Genomic DNA, 10,003 nt, shown 5'->3' with positions numbered 1-10,003 from the left:
GCGTGGGCCCCGCGGCCGCGCCGCCGCCGTGGGCTCTCGGGTGCGTCGGGGCCTGCTGGCGGCCGGCTGGGTCTGTAGGCCCGCGCCGGGCCTTGCGGTAGCCGCCTCACCGCTCCTCTTTGCCCTCAGGAGACCCGAAGCAAGACCTGGCCTACGAGCGGCAGTACGAGCAGCAGACCTACCAGGTGATCCCCGAAGTGATCAAAAACTTTATCCAGTATTTCCACAAGACGGTGTCAGATCTCATTGACCAGAAGGTGTACGAGCTCCAGGCCAGCCGTGTTTCCAGTGATGTTATTGACCAGAAGGTGTACGAGATCCAGGACATCTATGAAAACAGGTACAAAGCCATTCATGCCACAGTGAGGACCACTGTTTAAACTGTGATGAATGTGCACTCTGCATTTAAAAGGACAGGTTGACTAGCTGTCTTGTTCCCAACCCGAGCCTTCTCCAAAATACAGCATGAGGTTTGATTTGATCATTGGGGAAATAACAGATCTTTCTAGGCCATTAATCTAACAGAAGTTTAAGTGAGTTGTCACCTGTCTGAAAGAAAATACCAGTCTTGTGCCTAGCAGGTATGGGGGCAGCAAAAAGTGACTTCAGTAGTGCTGGTTAGGCAGTTTGCGGAAAGCTGTGAGGTGTAATTGTTGTGTGTGTTCCCTACAGATACTCCCACTCCTGTTTATAGCTGTGCTAGCTTACCATGAGGGGAATGCGAAAGTAACATACACAGCTGTTTCATACTTCAGGGATAAATTAAAGACTTTAACTGCTTTGTTTGCCATTCTCATGCTTTGCTTCAACGCCGGACTTACTAAAAGGGGATGATGGTGGTAGTGTTCTACTTTCATCAAGTCCAAGGCCTCTGTATTGTGATTTCTATTTCCAACACTGTTATACTGAGAAATGGCTTCTAATACCACATATGTATCTATCTTTCAGCTGGACAAAGCTGACAGAAAGGTTTTTTAAGAATACCCCATGGCCAGAGGCTGAGGCCATTGCCCCTCAGGTTGGAAACGGTAAGTCTTTTACTTTCTCTTTGCTTGTCAGACATTGAAGAAAGTAAAAAACTTTTGATATTTGAGCGAGCAGGTGTTCAGTGTTGCTGCTGCCTGAGTTTGTCATCATTCTTCACTCTGGCAAGTCCTTTAGTAGATGCCTGGCAAGAATTCAAAACTGAAGGAAGTATCCTTTTGTGTCTCCCTTTATTGCTATGGCCTGAGGAGCACCACCAGTGTATCCAAGAGGTAGAGTTGCCTACGCCTTCTGGCTTGCTAATGTCAAGTTCTGTCATCTTTTCCAGATGCCGTTTTCCTCATCTTATACAAGGAGCTGTATTATAGGCACATCTACGCCAAAGTCAGCGTGAGTGTTTGTCCTGTGTCTTCCCGTTAGTTGTGTGCTGGCTTCTCCATATCACAAAACTTCCCAAATTTTGCTGCTACCCCAGCATCAGTGGTTCCATAATTTTTGCAAGACAGGATTGGATGGGTTTATGAGCTATAAGTCAAGTTGCTTTTAGGGAAGCTTAAAATTCTTGCCTTTTGTTAGTTTCGTGAGGATTCGCTCATTGCTGAAAAGCAAGAAAGACTTGATTATCTTTCTGAGGCTCATTAGCTGTCTCCTCAAAGCTGGTTTGTAATAAGTGTGCTGATTTTCCTGGCAGCTTATATGAATAAGAAAACCTGGTCTGAGTTTTCAGGAGACTGTTTTGTAAAAGTTTGTTACTGACACCAAATGTTGTGGTTAGTGAGTTAGGGAAGAAGGAGGTGTTGGGAGGGGAACTGAATTTTCTTCTTGATGGACTGTAATTGCAAGACCTATAGATCAGTTGGTTTTGTGTGTTTCTTTGTGGCTTTTTATTTGTTCTTCAGATTAGCAGGCAGGTGAGAGGGGGTGTCATAATAGGAGGATGCATTATTTGTGATTAACAAACTACATGGGGTCTGAGTGCCTTGCAGAGAGGGAAACGTGGGCACCATAAAGGATAGAAGAGAAGGAAACAGAAGGAATAATAGTCAATAAAACCAACCAAAAAAAACCCCAAAATCAATAAAACCTGCTTTTTTTTTTCCCCTTAAGCTAATTTGAAGTCAATGAGAAAATCGCAGTAGTACTGGGTTGTTTAAGGAAAGAAGCTGAACAGGCATGTGATGTGTGGGATAAATGAGTAATAACTGCAGTTTTGATGTGGACCAGAGGGTGGAGAAATGGGAACTTTAAAAAGGCTGCTGTATTAACCTGAGTCAGACTTTAACAGGAGAAACTGGTTTCCTGAGATGGGCTGTTAGTGGTTCTCAGACTGCCCTCGGGTGTCTCCAGGTGAAACAAGGAGGATGATTCTCGGAAGAATGATTCCCTGCTGTGTTTACTGCTCTTTCAAAGCATTTAGAAATATGGTCTAGAAGCAGAATAGTCAGTTTCTTAAGGCCTCTCCTGAGGGGAGAAGGAAGGAAAGCTGTTGAAGGTAATAGGAAGCTTTTAAGTCTGGACAGCAGAGAGAAAGACAAGGAAGGCTAATGCATCCTATTCACAGAAGGTTTGAAAGCTCGGTCATCTTGGGAGAAGCTACCAGTATGTGAAAAGTCAGCCCTATTCTGTGGGACAATAGTGATACAATTTCAGCTTTTCTGGGTGGTGCTGGTGGGTGTCCTGGTTGAATATTGGCTCTAACATTTCTGAAATAGACCCTCTACTGCTGTGACTATTGACTGTCCTTCACATGCTCTTGCCCATAAACTCACTCCTGCTGTGCTTGAAACTAAACAGACTGTACTGACTTCTCATTGCAGGGGGGGCCCACGCTGGAGCAGAGATTTGAATCCTATTACAACTACTGCAATCTCTTCAACTACATCCTCAGTGAGTTGCTGCAATTCATTTCTGGTTTGTGAATTTTGGAAGGGAAGAGTGGGTAGACAGGACAGAGCTAGAGAAAGGGTCAGAAGAACTGGAACATGTTTGGGTTTAGATCATATAGGGAGAAGTAGTCTACGAGCTTTCCATATGTTTGAGTTTGTTGAATGAAAAGCACTTTACATCTATGCATTTAAACCCACAAGAAGCACAATTAGTTTCCAGTGCTTTCTGAAATAGTGTAAAGTATAAAGCTTATTTAGTTTTCTGTCTTGCTGAGAGCTGCTTCACCTATCATTATTATTAATATCTATTCACCTATCTTTTATTAAAGAGGAAAATGAAGGTGGAAGCTAGAGAAAACTTGCAGTGTTTCACAACTGTTTACTGTTGTTGACTCCCCTTGGAACAAATTTTAGTGTTTATGACTCCCTGCCAGACATTTTGTGGAGAATAGATCATTTAGGATAAACCCCTACAATCTGCGCAGCTTCTGAGAATCACTTCTGCCGAGCAGCCACGCTCTGGAAATTAACCCTATACATGCTCCTATTCTTGAAAAGTGAAGGCAGTTGAGGTAGCTACGTATCATGACCCTACTGGAAGCTTTATTCATCTGCTGCTGCATCTCCAATTTCAGGGAAATTCTTTTGTTCTGCCACTGTTCTTGCTCAAGGTATTAAGCCTCTCATCTATTACTTATGTTCTTCTGCAGATGCTGATGGCCCTGCTCCTCTGGAACTGCCCAACCAGTGGCTCTGGGATATCATTGATGAATTCATATACCAGGTATATAACTATAAGACTGGGCTATGTTGGGGTGGCCTTGTCTTTGTTAGCGCTGTAAATTTTCCACCACCTCCCTCTCTGTGATTTTTTCATAGCTAGGATACCATTGCAGGTGAAAAAACTTTGGTGAGCACTGTTATTCCTGGGTCACCAGGTAGATGAAGTAGTTGTAAATGTACAGTTTTTTAAGTTGCAGGAGTCTGGACTTCTATTGATATTTCTGTTGCTGCTTAGGGGATTATTTATTTATAAACTCACCTTCATTTCTGACTGGTTTGTGCAAAGCAGCCTGACTTGAATCTGCTATAATCACCTTATTAAAATACTTGTTCAAACTAGTTTTGTTGTTTTATATGGTTTTACTTTAGTTTTGTATTTCTTAGTCAGTAAGGCCTTTATGCTTCCACTGAGAGATTGCTGACCTGATTTGAAATCTACGGTCTAGGATCTTGATGTTAGGAAATATTTTTCCCTTTATCATTCTGAATGCAGTAAAACAGAAATGCTACTGTTTTTTTTCTCTATAGATTCATTTTCTATAACTTTTTATTATAGCCCTGCCTGGAATTCCCCAAGTGCAGTGTTGTCAGGCTTATATGAAAAAGGATGTGTGCATATGTAGAAAAAGATGTGTGTGTATGCAGGTATATCTTACGACTTGGTCATTCTTTTTGCCGTCTCTTCAGACAGCACATTTCTGTTTAGTTGCCTGTCCTAATTGTCTAAGAGATCCTTTTCTTCTTCATGCTGTTTGCTAGCCTTTTGCTGCAAATTGTCTCAGCATTGTATAGGATTTTCCCTAGGTGCTTTAATGGTGGTTTAATTTGTTTTGATTGCCAGGTGATCTCAGATGAAACTCTTTTTTTTTCATGTGACTTATAGGTTATTGTAATGCATTTGTGATCAACTTGGGAGTTTAGTGCACTTAGCTGAACATCTCCAAACTAGCTTCTCGTAATCGAATCTCTGCTTTTTCCTGTAGTTCCAGTCTTTCAGCCAGTACCGCTGCAAGACAGCCAAGAAGTCTGAAGAGGAAATTGATTTCCTTCGTTCCAACCCCAAGATCTGGAACGTCCACAGCGTCCTTAATGTGCTACACTCTCTGGTGGACAAATCTAACATCAACCGGCAGCTGGAGGTCTATACAAGTGGAGGTGAGCTAGCTGGGTGATGCCAAGCAAGACTGGTGTCTGTGCTGCCTTGCTTTGTTTTCACCGAGCTCTCTTAGCTTTGTTTGGGAGTTGGATCAAAGCCTTCATCCATGGATGGATTGACTGGGAAGAGGTTCTGTTGGACTTATGTGAGGAAATGCCAGTAAACGCAGTTGAGGTTTTGCTCCTTTTGCCTGTAAACATGGAGGTGTTGAAAGTGGAGCCTGCTCCCTTGGAGGAAAGCATCATGGTTCCTTTTTTGCCTAGGTGATCCTGAAAGCGTGGCTGGTGAATATGGTCGCCACTCCCTCTACAAGATGCTGGGCTATTTCAGCCTGGTTGGGCTGCTGCGTCTGCACTCTCTGCTGGGGGATTACTACCAAGCAATCAAGGTTTTGGAGAACATTGAGCTCAACAAGAAGGTAACACAACATATTTTAAACCCTCCATTGCAGTTTTCCGAATGCCTCTGTTCAAACATGCTGGTGAAAGATTGCCATAATGAATCTTCTAGCTGAGGAGCTGTGTGTAGCTGTTGTCATCAAGAGTTTGTTTCTAGGTTAGCTGGCAGAGGTGTTTAGTTCCACATTTGTGTGCATTGCACACAGCTGGAGCTTTGGCATTAAATCAAGCCATATGATAATGCCTGATGCTGTTGCAGCACAAATGCCTATGTTTTTCAGGAGGTTTGCTGTGTTGTGCAAGGCAGTGTTGTTATAGGGAATATTATTTTAACTGTAAGTGGTAACACAGTGGTAGCTACCCGAACACATTGTTCCCACCTTAGTCAATGGCTCATTCTTTTATTTTTGACTCTTGTTCTCGCTGTGCCTGTTCCCACCTTGCACGTGTTTGCCCTGGAGTTGGGTACTACTTGTGATAACAGTGGCTAACAAAAGTCCAGCTGCAACACAGGCTTGGGACAGATCTATGTGTGTGCTGTCTGGCACAGGGTGTGGAGTGACATAGGGGGAAAGGGAACTGAGCAAAGCAACATGAGGCACAGTGCAGGAGTCCTCTGCTTGCAATAAGCTGAAACTGGAAAACGTAGGAAGTGGGGTGATCTAATAAAGAGTGAGGAAGCTGCTCTAGGGATGGGCAGGAGGTGAGGTACCCTGAATTAGAGCTCTCCTTTCTATATTTGGGATGGGAGTGAAGGCAGAGGTGGTTGGATTCTGGGTAACAGTTTGGATCAAAGGTGGTTCTCTCCACTCTAACATAGCATGTTGATCCTTCCTTCATAGAGCATGTACTCCCGGGTGCCTGAGTGCCAGGTGACCACCTATTACTACGTGGGCTTCGCATACCTTATGATGCGGCGTTACCAGGATGCCATCCGTGTCTTTGCCAACATCCTTCTCTACATCCAGAGGACCAAGAGCATGTTTCAGAGGACAACCTACAAGTATGAGATGGTAAGAGATAGAATAGGTCTAGGCTTCCCAAAAGAAAAAACTGCTGCCTTCTTTCCTACCCCTCCTCTGTTGCCTGATAACCTACATCTAATAGTCCAGCCTTATTTTCCTGGACTGTGCTGCTTGGTGGTGGTTGGGGATCCTTTGATCTTCTTTGCCATATTTGCAATATTTCCTCTTAGCTGTGTTAGTAGTTCCGTTGGTTGTTCACCACGCAGTTGCCCCGGCTCCATCTGCTCTCTCCCTCTAGGCAGTGTTGTTAATGAATATCAGCTGCGAATGATACTCTTGTCGATGCTTCTTCAAACTCAGTCCTATTCCTAGTCCAGTCCTGCATTTCAGGCTACTGCCGTTATTTAATATATTTCCATTATCAGATAATCATTCACAAGCTGTTTAACTCAGTATGGCTGAAACAAAGATCCTGTGTCTTTCCACCTAAGCAGTCTCTGGTGCCAGTTTTACCCCCTGTTGCTGCTGTCTCCTCTTCATCCTTATGATTCATTTCTAACTCTTTGCCTAGCCAAATCCTGCTGTTCTTAATTCCACCATGCTTCAAAAATTTGGTATGTCCATTTCAACCACACAGCTGTTTCATCCCACACTCAGATAGATCTTCCTTCTCAGTCTTTTCTTCACTGGCCTCCCTGATAACTGTCCCTTGTGAAGACATGGCTGTTAAACTGTCTGCCTTCCCTTCTCCTCTGCTCTTTTTTGCACCAAAGCAGTCAAACCGGCTTCTGGCCATCCAGGTTCTCTATGGCTCTGGATGCATTCACTCTGTACTTTACTCTTGTCCAGACCTCTTTTTCATTGATGAGTGCCTTGATATGGCATTCATCTGCTGTGCTCAGAGTGTCCAGAGTCACCGCTGCTGTGTGCTGTCCCCCTTGAGCATTAGGACCATCAGTGCTCTGGTAAACGGTCTTTCTCTGAAAAACACAGCTCCCAGCTCCCACCTACACCATAGGGCCTGAGCACGTTGACAAGCTAACAGGTTCTCTCTGTCTCAGATTAACAAGCAGAATGAGCAGATGCATGCACTCCTGGCCATCGCCCTCACCATGTACCCCATGCGCATAGATGAGAGCATCCACTTGCAGCTGCGCGAGAAATACGGGGATAAGATGCTGCGCATGCAGAAGGGTGACGCACAAGTCTATGAGGAGCTCTTCAGTTACGCTTGCCCCAAGTTCCTGTCCCCCGTGGTGCCCAATTACGACAATGTGCACCCCAACTACCACAAGGAGCCCTTCCTGCAGCAGCTCAAGGTCTTTGCTGATGAGTTTCAGCAGCAGGCCCAGCTCTCCACCATCCGTAGCTTCCTCAAGCTCTACACCACCATGCCCGTGGCCAAGCTGGCTGGCTTCTTAGACCTCACAGAACAGGAGTTTCGTATCCAGCTACTCGTCTTCAAGCATAAGATGAAGAACCTGGTATGGACCAGTGGCATATCTGCCCTGGATGGGGAGTTCCAGTCTGCCTCGGAGGTCGACTTCTATATTGACAAGGTTGGTATCTGCGCCTTGCTGGCTAGGAAATTCTGGAAGTGGTGGCAGCACCTGGTTTTGCTGCAGTATGTGGGAAACATCCCTTCCTTCTTTGCCATGTGAAGGGCTTGGCTGCCCTCAGTGAAGCTGTAGCCCTGCTTAGTAGAAGTATCAGTGGATGAACAGTGATGGGATATCACAGGCAGCTTTGGCAGTCGTTGTACCCAGAAAACGAAGATCCTAAATGTCTTCCCCAGGACAGAGGGAACTGTTTGTAATTGTTCTTGGGAGGTGACAGACGGGTGATAGATAGTGCTGTTAGTGTGTCAGGTGGGACTGTCAGCTTTGTAGGTCTCCCCTATGTCTCTGCTTGACAAAGCAGGGATCTTGTTTGGTCATGTCACAGGCCCATTTTTCACTGGAGCAGCATTTAGCTATCTGCTCCGGGAGGAATCTAAACACAAGGTGTGATCCTGTCACCGTCCTGGCCTTGGAGCTCCAGGCATCAGGAAGCATAGCAAAGAGTCTTTTAGGACTTCATTTTCAAAGAAGGTAGCAGTAATCATTACATTTCTTGCTAGGAAGAACAGGTTGCCCCTTGTTCTCGGTCCTTGGAGCAGACCAGTTCCTGCAAGGTCTTGTGCTATGTCTCAGCCGAGCTCTCCTGGTAGATAGCATGACTCGTAACTGCTGGTAGAGGGAAGCAGAGCATGAATCGGGGTTGGGACTGCCAAACTGACAAAAATAAGAGACAAAACCAGCAAGAATGGGGGAAATGAATACGGTGTGAATTTGGGACCCATCTCAGGCAAAGGTATAGGGAAGGCAGCCCGCAGAGAACTGAATGGTTGCTCTGGGACTAGCACAGGTCAGGTATGCGTGATGCTGAACCAGGGCTGGATTGAGGCCCCTTTGGTTGCTCCTCCCATTTGGCAGTGCTTGCTGTCTCCCTGCTAGTGCAGTCCTTTTCCTGACCTCATGCTGTTCTCTCCCCAGGACATGATCCACATCGCAGACACAAAGGTTGCTCGACGCTATGGGGACTTCTTCATCCGCCAGATCCACAAGTTTGAGGAGGTGAGGGTGGGAGAACTGTGTAGCTCTGTAGGAAAGGTGGGGTAAGCATCGGGTTGTGCGGGCGCTGGAGGAGGCATGCTTGGTGAGACAGCTGTGCGATGCCTTGCGGGGATGAGTCCCAGCTCTGCGAGGCACTGGGCAAAGGCAGGTGGTTTAAACAGCAGCTGCTGGCCTTTGAAGTGTTTTTGTGTGAGAAGTGCTCATTTGAGCCACAGTGGAAAAGGAGGGTTTTACTGTCCAAAGGCACTGACTCCACTGTCCCTAGACAATTATGGTGTTCCTATCAGTAACACAACCAAAATCGTATCTCTGCCCTCATAACTAGGGCTCTAGAAAGTGGCTTCAAAGATTCCTGGAGCACAGATGACTTCAGCATTGTGCTCAGCCAGGAGGTGACATTCTGTCACTGCTCCACTCTCCCAACAGAGGCTGCTGCGCACTGGAAACGGGCAGCAAAATCCTGAGGTGTGGGGACTTGAGCAATACAGGGTTGCAATGTCGCTGCTAGAAGTTTGCACGCTCTCTTCTCCCCACATCTTCCTCTGCTGTCTTGGAGAGGAGGAGGGAGTTTTACTAGTTCCCCTTCTATTTCGCACACTGCCTGCATTTGGCGCGACAGCTCTTTTTGTCAGAGAGTTGGAGAGGAAGGAGTAGAGGCATTGGATAAAGGCTACTGAGGGGAACAGTACTGTATGTTAATCACTATGTATTTTTCTGACCTTTGCTTTCTCTAATTCCAGCTGAATCGAACCCTGAAGAAGATGGGCCAGAGACCCTAAAACTTCTGTGGATCCGGTGATCAGCCGGTGCAGAGAAGTGGGTGGGAGAGATTATTCTCCTTGCGGTGAGGGAGGGGAGCTCAGGGTTCTGGCATTTCTGGAATCTCCTGTGATTCTGAAGGTTTTTTGTACTTAAATAAGCAGACTCGTTTGACTCAAACTATCCTACAAAGGACAAAACATCTAATAAATTTGTGGAATTTTCCTTGTGAGCATTCAGTATCTAATGTACTAATTTATTTTTTCCTCTGTGGAAGAATATAATTGCATCTGGAGACATGGGCAGCTGCTGTTATGTGCTCTCTTTGGTCCATGCTGTTACAGGTAACAGCGGGAAGCAGATCTCCATGCTCTGTAAAGACACTGCACAGTGAACAGGGAAGGCTGTGGAACTGCTGAAGAGAAAATTAGCTGTTCCACAGTGTTTCCACAGGATA

At 45.6% G+C, this 10,003-nt stretch overlaps 1 protein-coding gene across 1 annotated transcript in view; it reads left to right on the top strand.

The window, feature by feature from the left end:
* EIF3L (eukaryotic translation initiation factor 3, subunit L) overlaps window positions 1-9,785 on the top strand; it is a 10,845-nt gene extending 1,060 nt beyond the window's left edge. Inside the window, exons 2-12 of the mRNA XM_009881892.1 lie at window positions 102-340; window positions 949-1,028; window positions 1,313-1,374; window positions 2,802-2,871; window positions 3,581-3,654; window positions 4,637-4,808; window positions 5,073-5,227; window positions 6,050-6,220; window positions 7,234-7,731; window positions 8,707-8,787; window positions 9,528-9,785. Coding sequence (XP_009880194.1) covers window positions 102-340; window positions 949-1,028; window positions 1,313-1,374; window positions 2,802-2,871; window positions 3,581-3,654; window positions 4,637-4,808; window positions 5,073-5,227; window positions 6,050-6,220; window positions 7,234-7,731; window positions 8,707-8,787; window positions 9,528-9,566 — 1,641 coding nt within the window. The 3' untranslated portion in view covers window positions 9,567-9,785. The remainder of the gene's footprint in view (window positions 1-101; window positions 341-948; window positions 1,029-1,312; window positions 1,375-2,801; window positions 2,872-3,580; window positions 3,655-4,636; window positions 4,809-5,072; window positions 5,228-6,049; window positions 6,221-7,233; window positions 7,732-8,706; window positions 8,788-9,527) is intronic.
* Window positions 9,786-10,003: the final 218 nt, after the last annotated feature.

The sequence above is a fragment of the Charadrius vociferus genome, unplaced genomic scaffold (genome assembly GCF_000708025.1).
Source record: "Charadrius vociferus isolate BGI_N301 unplaced genomic scaffold, ASM70802v2 scaffold413, whole genome shotgun sequence".
Taxonomy (NCBI): Eukaryota; Metazoa; Chordata; class Aves; order Charadriiformes; family Charadriidae; genus Charadrius; species Charadrius vociferus.
This window is presented reverse-complemented; position numbering and strand designations above follow the sequence as displayed.